The sequence below is a fragment of the Rhamphochromis sp. 'chilingali' genome (genome assembly GCF_963969265.1).
Source record: "Rhamphochromis sp. 'chilingali' genome assembly, chromosome: 2".
Taxonomy (NCBI): domain Eukaryota; kingdom Metazoa; phylum Chordata; class Actinopteri; order Cichliformes; family Cichlidae; genus Rhamphochromis; species Rhamphochromis sp. 'chilingali'.
The window spans coordinates 60,179,112-60,192,748 of record NC_137930.1 but is presented as its reverse complement, the minus strand read 5'-3'; the positions used below and the strand labels follow the sequence as shown (position 1 = coordinate 60,192,748).

General features: G+C 34.6%; 1 protein-coding gene and 1 long non-coding RNA gene across 2 annotated transcripts; both read right to left on the bottom strand.

The window, feature by feature from the left end:
- Nucleotides 1-2,116: 2,116 nt before the first annotated feature.
- LOC308391833 lies at nucleotides 2,117-4,806 on the bottom strand. The gene is made up of 3 exons (XR_013970702.1): nucleotides 4,642-4,806; nucleotides 3,824-3,911; nucleotides 2,117-3,313 (listed from the first exon to the last, which is right to left on the bottom strand). It is a non-coding gene; the product is annotated as an uncharacterized lncRNA (long non-coding RNA).
- Nucleotides 4,807-6,012: 1,206 nt separating this feature from the next.
- Nucleotides 6,013-10,000, bottom strand: LOC308384727 (uncharacterized protein; the record flags this gene model as incomplete). The annotated part of the gene is made up of 8 exons (XM_080863315.1): nucleotides 9,684-10,000; nucleotides 8,841-9,068; nucleotides 8,452-8,605; nucleotides 8,180-8,252; nucleotides 7,591-7,933; nucleotides 7,012-7,107; nucleotides 6,177-6,487; nucleotides 6,013-6,041 (listed from the first exon to the last, which is right to left on the bottom strand). Exons 1-8 carry the CDS (start codon nucleotides 9,989-9,991, stop codon nucleotides 6,013-6,015), a joined length of 1,542 nt encoding a protein of 513 aa, XP_080719441.1. The 5' UTR covers nucleotides 9,992-10,000.
- Nucleotides 10,001-13,637: the final 3,637 nt, after the last annotated feature.

Below are 13,637 nucleotides of genomic sequence, written 5' to 3'. Positions count from 1 at the left end.
CCTTGAAGAACACGTTTTCATTATTGCAACATTTCTAGTGCTCATGAATAATGTTCAACAAAACGTTTCTGGGAGAAGATTATGCACACTTCTTGAGGGAATTTATCAATCACTGATGGAGATGTCAACTGAGCTAACACTTCGAGCAGAAGCTGAAGCACATGTTATGGGCTCATTATATCATTCTACATCTCAAAGAGGAAGGCCAAGGTAAGTGATAAAAATGGAAACAAATTCATTCATAATGTGTATGGCACTTGAAAGAGTCAAGAGATGGCAAACAAGATAATGAATGCAAGAAATAAGAAAGAAGTTAACATATTTCTTCTTTTGTTTCTAACTCTTTTAGGTACAACATACCAGCTACTCAGCTGACTGACATGCGAGACTTGGGGTTTAGTTGGATGGCCATATCTCAAATGTTGTCAGTAAATGTTCGAACACTGTACAACCACAGGATACAACTAGGTTTAGTGGACTATGGAAATTTTAATAATATTTCAAATGTGGATCTTGATCATCTCATTACTGAGATTCTTACACATACCCCTGGCTCAGGAGAATCCTACATTAGTGGTAGTTTGAGAGGAAGAGGAATCAGAGTTCAGCGGTGGCGAGTGCGAGAACGTTTAAGAATAGTTGATCCAGTGGGAAGAGCTTTGAGAGGACGGAGAGCAATTCAGCGGAGGGTCTACAATGTCACTGTCCCAAATCAAGTGTGGTATGCCTTTTTTCACGTCTTAAATTTGATTAATGTTAATTATTACTTCCTGCATTGTAGTAATATAATATTTTGTTTGTGTTTTAATAAACAATGTTGTATAATGTCTGAGTTTAAAATATTGTTTATCTCCAGAAATAGTTTACATGACAGAAGTACAATGTCAAAGTCATAGACCTTTATTTTAATGTACATCTAGTGTCATAATAATAATATATTTCTTCTTATTCCAGGCATATTGACACAAACCATAAGTTAAATCCTTGGGGGTTTGTGTTTCATGGAGGAGTTGACGGCTACAGTCGCTGCATTACCTACATGAGATGCTGCACAGATAACAGAGCATCAACTGCTATGCAACTTTTCCAGAGTGCCGTTGATCTCTTTGGCCTCCCACAACGTGTCAGGGGTGATGCTGGCAGTGAGAATATTGATATTGCACGGTTTATGATTGAACATCGAGGGCCAAACAGAGGAAGCTTTATGGTTGGACGAAGTGTGCATAATCAAAGAATTGAAAGATTGTGGGGTGAACTAAACAGAGTTGTGTCAGCATACTTTAAAGACCTTTTCCTCTTTATGTAAAATGTTGGGATTTTAGATAGCACTGATCCATTTCATATTAGGGCTCTTCACCATGTATATCTTCCAAGAATTAACAGATCTGTGGATGAATTTGTAAATCAGTGGAACCATCACAGCTTAAGGACAATGGAAAATCACTCCCCGCTGCAGCTGTGGACTGTTGGAATGTTGCAACTTCCTCAGCATCACAGACCGCTCAGTCAAGTGCACTTCAGACATCGTTCTTACCATCACCAGCAGTTGACGGCTGACTTGAGGCAGATCGACCCCTTGAGTGACGATGGAAATCATGGGATAGAAGTTTTTTTGACAGCATGCCGCATGCTTCAGTTAAGTTATTAGTAAATTTGTTTGTGTTAATTAAAAAATTTATTTGAGTGCCAGACACTAAAAATTGTGAAATATCATGATACTGAAAAGGGTCCAAGACTATTATTTAGGTAAAAGAAAGGTAAGATAAAAAGACTGGTTTTATCTTCATATTCACTTGTGCCATTTAAATCATAAAAGTAGACAAATAAAGTGTTTAGACTACACTTTTCTTTCATGACAAACCATACTTGTCACAGTACAAAATGTTACAGTATATGTTACATATGATTGTATGATGTACTAATGTATCTGTTAATAAACAGGAATTATGATTCATTCATTAAATAAAATATGTTATACATTTTAAACTCTTTAAACTTTTTTTTAAAGACACAAATTACATAAAAAGTAGAAACACAGAACACTTTATTTGTGTATTTCCAGTACCCATAGGAAGGAAATAATATTCTGCAGTAATAGGGCTGGTCTTAAAAAAACAAAATGAAAGAGGAAAAAATCCCCAAACAATCTACAATGAGCCTGTGTTATCAAGTAGTATAGTAAAATATGCAAACAAAATCCTTAAAACACTCCCTGCAAACCAGGTTATGTTTATTATCATTATCATTATTATTATTATTGTTTATAATACTTTGATAATATATAATAATTTGATAAGATTGTAATGTCATATAGTGTGATATAATGTTCATATTTCAACCTGTAACATAACCAGGTTTGACCTAACCAATGTCTGTCACATTTATAGACAACTTTGCTGCCAGTGTTGGAGATACTGTCTTTCTACCTTTTAGTATGTAGGGTTACTGTAATACTTTTCAAAACTTTACCAAAACCTAACAAAAACATTTTTAAACCTGTGAGTTAAGCTAAAAGTTAAATGATATTAATACAAAGTTCTGTGTAAAGCATAATTGTTCAAATGGGACACTGAAATAAAGCTTAACTCATCTCATTTGAAAATTCACATTATGTGGAATAGTTGAACACAGGAAGCATTTGAGAAAACTTAATTCTATATAACAATGAGATTGTGGCATATTATTTTGCTCACTGCAGGGGTGCTAAATAATGTAATGTTACTATGGGTCATACCAGAGACAAAACATGCCATATAAGCAGGAAAACAAATTAACTACAATCAAAAAACAAAAAAATGCCCCACATGTATAAACTGAAACAAAATTATTCTATCCATTCTCTTCGGCTTATCAAATCCATGTCTGATTTGAAAGTAGTGTGCACTGCATGAACTGGTATTTAAGCTGTAATTTGAAAGACACACATGAAGCTTATTTAGGCTATACAGTCCTACTGCTGTCCAGGGTGTACTCTGATGCGGGGTTAACAACATTAACAAAAACAAGAAAATAAAAAATGCATATGCAAAATAGAAAAAAACCCAAATCCTCATCATGTCACCAATCCTTAAGAAAACACATCATGCTCTTCCAAATCCTGGTGAATTCCGTATTGCAAAATCCATGTCTGATTTGAAAGTAGTGTACACTGCATGAACTGGTATACGAAGGATATTTTCACAAGTATTGGCCACTGGAAATCTGCAGTTAGTGACGAACTCAAGGCTTGGCTTTGGAGAAAAACCCAGGGCTGGTATGCTGTCACATCCAGTGCAGAAAACAAGAATATCTTCCAAAGAGACATCATTTTCAACTATAAGATAGAAAAATACAAAATCATAATGATATTCTGACTAAGACTACTGATGTACAGATACATTAAATTACCAAAAGATTAAATCAAAAGTGAAACATGTATATATTTTTAAAAGTAAGCTGTAATTTGAAAGACACACATGAAGCTTATTTAGGCTATACAGTGAAACCACAATGTCAAAAAAAGAAGTTAGTGGAGACCACAACATATTAAATGTACGTGGATGCAGCAATAGCCTATTATTTGTACTCAGTATACAGGATTGGTAATAATTTATTTATTTAGTTATCCTCCTATTTATCCTGTTATTTATTTATCCTGTTAATACACTGAAGTCAAACTGAAATCACATTTGGATACAATGTTCTTTGTAAACCCAGCACTTGCATCAGTACTATCTATCTACCTTTTTTGTTATGGCATCTATGTCTGTAATTTCATGATGCTGCTGCACAAAAGTGAGAATTTTGATTTATGGTCAAACAATGTGCCAAGTAGTAAACTCACATTCTGCCTCCTGAAGATAGTCTTGCCAGAAAGCCAGGGTCCGGCACTCATCTTGAAATGCATTACTCCCTCGTTCGGAGTGAATGATCTGGAATAGATTGTCCATATCAGTTGCTCTGAGAGCCATTCCAGCTTTCACGAAAAGGCACTTCATCTGAAGAGGGTATGTCTGTAGAGCATCTAGGACACCTAGAGACCTCAAGCCATCTCTGAACCTAGCCAAAATAAAACAAAATCAAATTGTATTTTATATTACTATTATTATATTTGTATTTGATTGGATTTGGAACCTGTATCATAACAAGAGGTTTTGAGGTTTTATCAAGAGACATTTCTGAACTAATTACATTTTACTTTCCTGTGGACTGCTGTATCAGAGGTGAAGAACATTTTTCCCCTTACAGGGCCAGACTGTCTTAGATACAGATAAAGAATGCCTATACATGGAACAACTGAGCTGAAATATGATACACAGGGACCTGTCATGAATTGGAGTAAAAGTGACAAATTGCTTTCAAATACATCTGGTCTCTTGTTCCATTGGCATACCTTTTCTGTCAGTCTACAATCAACCCAAATGCTACTCAATTTGAATCTATTTTTATTTACATATTTAAACACATGCCTACATTGGCACAGATACGTTTTATGTGAATTTTAATTTCATGAATGAAAGATATCTGTTTTGTTATGAACTGTACTAGCATGGAGCGCTACAGACCTGTACCACCCAAACAGGCTAATACCCGTTTCACAACACAGTGACTTTAGTTTGACAGGCTTAATTTTTTACCATTACAGTATGTGTTTAGACATACCTTTCAAAAGGTGCACGGGTCCGTTGAAGGACATACCAGTGAGCCAGATCCAAAGCAGTTTCTTGTTTGTTTTGAAGTGTTATGCAAACATTGTGACCAGCAAGACTGATCAAGTTGGCTGCCTGTGCAACTGCATCTTGCAGCTGTAGATCATTCTCGGCCTGTATGATCTAAAAACAATATGAGGAAATTATAAAATGAATTATTTGACTCTACTATTTAGTAGAACATACAAAACTAATAGCTTCAGTGTTTAATTAGTACATTAACCCTATGAAACCCCATAACCGATCAGGAGGCTGAGGTATAAGTTATTAAGCTGGAAAACAAGTGCAATTATTAAATTCTGTAACCAACAGAACCAACAGAACCATAACCTGCCACACACATTTTTAGTTCTTCCTTCTTGTAGCCATTAAAATGTTTGATCTTTTACTAGAAAGGTGCAGGACTCGGGCAAGAAAAATTAGGGAAGTGTTAGTACAAGTTACCAAATATTATTTCTGAAAAAAATATTGCCCATACAGTTGCACCCATAATAGTTTGGATAATAACAAAATCATCTTAATTTTGCTGTGCACCACCACCTTGGATTTTAATACCAAACAATCAAGATGATACTAAAGTGCAATTCCTTCGAGGTATTTTATTAAAAAATGGCACCAGCTGATTAGGAATTACAGTCAATTTTATACATTATCCACCATCTTTAAAGATGGTTGCTTTAGACAAGTGATTGAAAGCTAACACCATTTTATGTATTATTTTTAATACAAGGATTAAAATTCTTTACAATTCTTTACAGCCTTACAGTCAGATCAGGTAACTGAGCTGGCTTGTTATGCTTTGGGTTATTATCAATTTACACTGTCCAATCAATTTAGCATTTGCATTTGGCTGAATCTGAACAGATTGCCCTTTACACTTCACAAATCACCAGTGCTATCATTGACAACAGTAGTGGCTTGGTTCTATGGCAGCTACTCGTGCCCGTGTCATAACACTGCTTCCACCATGTGTGACTTAAGCTATTCTTTTCTTTACTATGCTTTTCTCCTTCCATCATTTTTGTTAATCTTGGTGTAATCTGTCCATATCTTCATAGTAGTATAGCATAGTTCTTTTAGATGTTTTCTGGCAAAGTCCTTCCAGTTATTTACTATTGCACCTTGTTGTAAAACATCTGTGTTTCCATTCATAAGTGCATCTCTTGATTGTTGAATTACACCATATCAGTCATTTGAATAATTACTTTTGAGAAATGAGAGAGCATGTATAAAAATGACCAGAATTTCTAAATATGTAGTACTGTTTCAAACCTTTCAACTAAAAGCAGACAATCTTCCCTTCAGTCAATCTAGGTTTAATTTTTTAAAATCCTCTGTGGTGGTACAAAAATTCTGTCATTGCCAAAAAAATGTGTTTAGTTAACTGTATGAGATACTAAACTCGTACATGTAATCACAAACCAATTGATGTATAATGTATTGATGTAAAATAAATCAAATGGCAACAATTAATAAAATCATAAGTACCTTTAGAATTGCACGTAAGAACTTTAGCATTGGGTGGACCTTCAAAGATGCCAAGTTTGTCCTTGACTTCACAGAGGCAAAGTCGGAAGAACTCCCGAGTAGGTCCTCCATTGTCAACAGCACCCTCAGATATTCCATAGTCATCAGTAAACTTCACATCTATTTTTTTCTCTGGTGAAAAATTGGATCTGCCCATGGCTCTGGATGCTCCATCCCACACATTTCGCCTTATGATGTTGAAGCGTACAGTGCTGTCATTATTTACTCTAGTAACAATCTGCTCCAAGATTCTCTCTAAGCTCTGGACGTCACTGAAACATACACACACACAAAAAAAAAACAGTAAAGAAATATACTAGTCTCAATGGCAATAACCCACCAACAGAATAATGATGTACCATTCTTAAGACTGTAATTGATATTTAACAAAAAAGAGATACAAATCAAGAATGTTTGTGATAATGGAAAAAAGATTAAGTTTAAGTTAAACTAAGTTTACATTTTTATCTTGTCATAAATACACTAGTATTTATAAATAGTATAAATACACTATATAAATACAAGCAGAACAAGAAAAACAACAAGATCCAACACTGACAACCAACCTCCATTCAAAAAAGTAAAAATAAACCAAAACATATATCAAGTAAAATATAAGTAATCTGATAGCCTTGGTAATCTTCAAATGACAACAGAAATCACAGGTTGCAGTTCGTAGTTTGCTTATTCAAACTGATCCAAAACTAGACAGTAGATGACTCCTTTTCCGCAACAAACATAAAATAATGGTTAATATGTTGACCTTTCAACATGTAAAAGTTTGTGTTGTACTGACCTTTCACTTGCACTTGAGTCTAAAGACCTTGAAATGGCTTCTTGGAGGTCGGGGTCATCTGACAGGTATTCTTCCTCAAACAGGCCAAGATATGTACTGCAAAGCCAGAATGTTTTGTAAATTATTTAGTTAAATTACATATAAATGATGTTGACAGAATTACATTATCACAATACATAGATTGGCCTCAGCATTATTAAAGTTGTGTGGGATCATCTTGACAGAGAACAGAACAAAAAGCCTGGAAAACTATTCCTGAACCATGCTTAAAGAAATTCAATAAAAATAAGACATCACCATCAAGAAAGCTTGGTTAAGAGAGTTCAAGCTATGTTGAAGACTAAAGTAGCTCATATCACATTTTGAATTTTAAGCTCATTAAAATTCTACAAGTTTTGTTCTACTCTAATATACTGCGCTTCCATGTCTGTTTGTAGACAGAATTTTGTAGACTTCAGTAAATCACTGCGCTTCTTTCCTATTTTTCCAGCAAAATACAAAGAAAGCAGGGGTGGGTCATGACTTTTGCACAATATAGCTCAAAAGATTAAAAGATACAAACATGTACAAAACACATACCTGTAGGATGTGCTGGATAAACTTGGCTGGGTAGGTCCATTGGACACACTGGAGGTGTTACTAGAGAAGACACGTGTGTCACCAGTAACACTGGCAGAAGAACCCACTGATAAGCCAGGTGTGTTGTAACTGACAAAGGCAGATGTTCCACTGGAGTAAGGCTCATCCTCATCAGTAGCAACGACAGCAGGATTGGTGGACATTGTGAGGGTGTCAGCAGAGATGGAAGATTCAACAGTACAAACATCTTGGGTAGCAACGCACCAGATGACCTCATCATCAACAGACATGGACTGTGCGTTAACAATGGGAATGGCTGAGGGAACTTCTTTAGAAATTTCAACTGTGAGAACACAAAGAACAGGAGTTTAACTTTTGAATAACATCTAATCACATTTATAGCTTTTGCTTTTCATGTATTTAGGGGTACATTTCTTCCTGCTCAAAATATTAAACTAAATTTAAATATGATTTTAACAAAGACTTGACACTTAGCTAAAGACACAATGCCTAAGATGACTAAGTAACAGACACTGAACCAACTTAATTTACAGTTTATTTGGAGCGACTTTTAGATAGGAATATTTACCGCATTTGTCAGAATTCAACGTTTCTGTGAAATCCTGCCTGCTTGTATGGCTACTCTCTCCATCAGAATATGTCTGTAAATTAAAACAGATAATACATTTCATTATACTGACAACAAAATGTCATAATAAATATTAGTAATATGTTTATGTATTATGTATTAAAACATAATACAAGTGACAATGTTTAAGGGAGTTTAAAATCCATCTTTGCCTTTTTCACTCTCATTTTATGAAAATACATACATTTGCTGAAATGATCAGGATTACTTACTGATTCATTGTCCTTACATAAGATGACCTTGTCAGGTCTGACATAAATTGACTTCTGATGAAACAGTTTTTTCACAAGGTCTCCATTCAAAGTCTGTTTGGAAGTGAGTGATGGCTCAACTAGTTTGGTGTGGCATGCCAGCAAAATCTGTAGCCTAGGGGAGGAAGAAAACATAGTGTATATGAAATTTTTGTTAAGGCTAACAGACTACAATACAATACAATACATTAAAAGGCTTAATTTTTGTTAACTCTAAAAGATATCAATCCAGTCATCTGATCGGTGCTCCCAGATCCTTTTTGGAAATACCCAAAGTTGACCTTTAATAGTATAATAATCTAAGTAACAAAAAATATATATTTTTTTATAAAAAAGGATCTAATGCTTACCTGCATCCTTCAACAACTGGCTGGAAGGCAGTCCTTATTGCCTGCATTACTTTGTCTGAGTCCAAGTCACAGCTAAACTCCAGTGCAGATTTTATATGTCCATTTTCAAAAAGCCAAGCTTTTTTGTTACGCCTTGGCACATGTGTAGTTAGATGGTCTGGCAAGAGAATCACTTCTTTGGTGAAAGACTGAGCCACAGAATGTGACCTGCTTAGTTGTGCTGGAAACCTAATGGAGGATAACGGCAAATTAAACATTTCTGCATGTTATATTACACTTCTCTGATCAATGAAGTACATTTAATTAAAAAAATACACCATGCTGTACACATGTCTAATCTGCATTAATAAACACCCTCTAGCCCCATGGTAGCTAGGATAGGCTCTTGGAATCCTGAATTGGATAAGTGGAAGAGAATGGATGGATGAATGGATGGATAGATGATGGAAGATAGTGGGATGGATGGGTGGAGAAACTTAACAATCACATAAACAAATGTCTTCAATTCACGGAGTACTTTTTGTTGCTTTAAAAAAGGTTTCATTAAATTATATACTGCCAACAACTATGTATTGTAACAACTGATGTGCTTTGCTTTTACACAATGTTTGCAGATTAAGCTTACGGGACGTGAAATATTATAGAAATGTTTCCACAATTAAACAAATTAACTGTTGTGCACAGTTTAGTCTCCACGTCCACACGCTGTCAGTCTATCGCACAGTTTTTTTGTTTTGTTTTTTTGTGATATTTTTGTTTACTTAGCTTCGTCGAGCAATTGAAACCTACGGGCTATTACTAACCTTCCACTAGTAATTTCAGTGCATTTAGTTCTGTTCTTACCTCTTCTGCCTTGGGCCCTTTCGAGTAAAAGGTCTAAGATTGTAGATGGGACCTGTTGTGGGGCACTCCTGTGATGTGGAAGGCACGTTCTCTATAACGTTAGCTGGATAGCCAGGGGTTATCTGACCGGAGAGGTTCACTGCATTTGGTCTTCCACGATGAAAAAGTGAATAAATTTCTTCATCAGTAGTACGATGCGGTACACTAGTACAAATATTAGGTTGGCCAGAACATGCATTTGCCAAGGTGTTAATTAGCTCCTCATTACTTAGAATTTGAGCCACAAAATTCCGTGCGGACTGGCTCATAGTGCCATTCCTCGCAGGTACAAACAAGGAAAACACTAGATGGCGCAAGCGCCTCCGTGACGTCAAGCTTCATTCTATATATTCAGAAGACCATTCTATATATTCAAGTTTCATTCTATATATTCAGAAGATCATTCTATATATTCAAGTTTCATTCTATATATTCAAGTTTCATTCTGTATATTCAGAAGATCGTTCTATATATTCAAGTTTCATTCTATATATTCAAGTTTCATTCTATATATTCAAGTTTCATTCTATATATTCAGAAGATCGTTCTATATATTCAAGTTTCATTCTATATATTCAAGTTTCATTCTATATATTCAAGTTTCATTCTATATATTCAGAAGATCGTTCTATATATTCAAGTTTCATTCTATATATTCAAGTTTCATTCTATATATTCAAGTTTCATTCTATATATTCAGAAGATCGTTCTATATATTCAAGTTTCATTCTATATATTCAAGTTTCATTCTATATATTCAAGTTTCATTCTATATATTCAGAAGATCGTTCTATATATTCAAGTTTCATTCTATATATTCAAGTTTCATTCTATATATTCAAGTTTCATTTCATATATTCAGAAGATCATTCTATATATTCAAGTTTCATTCTATATATTCAAGTTTCATTCTATATATTCAAGTTTCATTCTATATATTCAGAAGATCGTTCTATATATTCAAGTTTCATTCTATATATTCAAGTTTCATTCTATATATTCAAGTTTCATTTCATATATTCAGAAGATCATTCTATATATTCAAGTTTCATTCTATATATTCAAGTTTCATTCTATATATTCAAGTTTCATTCTATATATTCAGAAGATCGTTCTATATATTCAAGTTTCATTTCATATATTCAGAAGATCATTCTATATATTCAAGTTTCATTCTATATATTCAAGTTTCATTCTATATATTCAGACTTTGGTTGGAATATATATAATATTTTCCTAAAGGGCATTCCATTATATATATATATATATATATATATATATATATATATATATATATATATATATATATATATATATATATATATATATATATATATATATATATATCAAATCACAATTATTTTATTACGTTTTGTGTATGTATCAAAGTAGTTCCAGATTGGCTTACAATTAAAACTTTGTCTTTTCTCTTGAGGGCATGTCATGCTAACATTTCTGAGCAGAGTGTTTAACATCTTACTGCGCCCCATGAAGGTTTGAGAGATGATAGTTTGACTCTAACTTCTGTCGCGTTCCAGACACTGATTACCCTCTGTGCAGTTAACTTGGAGCGCCAGCTAATTAGCATCAATGGTAATTAGCGGAGTCGTTAAGAGCCTTATAATCAACTTTTCTCCTTTACTCATTTGACTCCCTGGGGCTGTCAGGTCTGTCTGCATCAGTTCCTTTTCCTCAGCAGGCAACATACATTATACATGCTGTGTTACAGAGAGTATTTTTGTGAAATGGCAACTCTGAATTGGTCTGAAATTAACTCAATAGCAGTGCCAAAGCACTTTGTAATCATCTGCATTACTTGGCATGGAAGATGGCTGTCCGTGGTGCTAAACAGTGGAAGTCTGTGTGTGCTTAAGAGATCCCCTCAGAAGCCCCACATGCACAGTAACATCTCAGAGACACAGTGACAAACTATGAGGTTCCTTCAGTGATTATCCGAATTGTTGTTCCCCTTTGCTTCTGAGAGTTATTATTTTTCACAGTGACCGTTATAAAGACTAACCCTGTTTGCACACCCGTGTCTGTAACTCCATGAGCTGGAAATCTGAAGTGGCTGATATCATCATTACAAATCTATAGAAAGTGGTTTGTGTTTTAAGATTTTGTGTGGTTTTTTTAAAGTCATATATAGATCTATATAAAAAACATTTTAAGTCCAACATTGGACCCTAAAACTTTTAAGACCTCATCCTGCTGTTACTGTGAATGCCTGTTTCCCCATAGAAAAAGAAGTTAATGGTTTAACCATTGGTGTGGTTTCTTTCCTTTTTTTTCTTTTCTTATATCATTCTTGTAAAACTGCTAATATAAAAAACTTGCTTTAAAATTCTTCAGCAGCTCCTTTACTGACTGATTTTGTGCTGACAAATCAGCAACTGGTATAAAAATATCTGCTGTCTTGGCTGCTCAAGAAAAAAAAGAGGTTAATCGGTTATCATTAATTACTCACACTAAAAATAAACATAATGATAAAAAAAACCCCAATCAGTAGGATATAATGTTCAATTTACACATTATTTTATTTTTTTTTACTAAAGAGGTCACTTTTTCTTCATCATGTAATAGAAGGCAGTGGATCGCTGTTATTCAGGCAATTACAGGCAGTGGGCGTAGGTGAGAAGTTGCTAAACCCCTTTTGGGACATTGGCAAAACTGTGCGTGTGTATTTTGGCTGCATGAGGCCTAATGTGTTGGCATTTATTCATCCTCAACTAATCATCAAAACACAAACACCTACTCACTCTTCATGCTGAGAATCACACGGTTCATGCAGACTGTTGTCACACCTGTTGCTCATGGTGAATATGGATCAAACTGTGTGAGTGTGAGTACATAAACGCTTGGACCGATATACTTGGAGTGTGGGTGGATGGTATGGAGTGATGAATTTTAGTTAGTAAGAAAACAAGGTGAAAGATTACCAAGCTATTTTGCCTTCATGAATCTGTAGTTTGATGTCAGCCAGAGAAAGAAGGTCCACTGTACATTTCAAATGTATGTGTTTTACAGTACTATGTTATTTTAGTGCAAACATAGCAATGACTGTTGGTGAGCTTTTTTTTTAATTTGGAGAAGTTTTGTGTTTGAATTTAAACCTCGCAGACTTGTTTAATAGGAATTAACTAATTACTTTTTAATCTAGAATAAAAAAAATATCAGTACACAATAAATTAAAGTGGCTGTTTTATACCTTTCCTTATTTATGTACTGTTAAAGTGGTGAATGTTAATATTAAACACTTTAGCTCAACATGAAACACGATCAAAGTTTCTAAAATTAAGGTCAGTGCATGCCATCCTTGTGAGCTGGCTAGGCTGATGTTAACAGAAAAGTCTGTTCCAACTATAAAGGGCAACGCTGAAGAGTCATAACTATGCTGTGATTAACATATCACCCTAGCTTGTATTAATAATTGGAGCAAATGGGCTGTTACTTTAGTTTTATTGAAGTCAGTGGGCATATTCAAATGTAGCTGCGTTGCTCTTCATAAGTCTACGATTTTATGTCTGATTTTATGTGTTTAAGAATGGTTTCAAGTAGCAGTGCAGGAAGACAGTATGCTGTCACTTAGCAATAGCAAAAATATTTTGCTCACTATTTTACTTTTGGTTTTTCTGACAATTCATTTGGCATTTTAAGCACATTTTACACATGCAAACCTATTTACAGGGATTATCAGGGCTATTTTATACAGCTCAGATAATTCTTACTTAGAGATTGAATTAGCGGTTTTTAAATTTAAGCCCCACTGGTGGGGCTTTGAGCCCCACAGGTGGGAAAAATATGGACGAAAACTAAAAGAGTGTATTGTTTCACACAGCGGATGAACAAAGGGCTTGCATTAACACCCAGTAAAAGCTAAAGCTTGTCAAGCAGTGTTCAAGAATAATAAGAGTA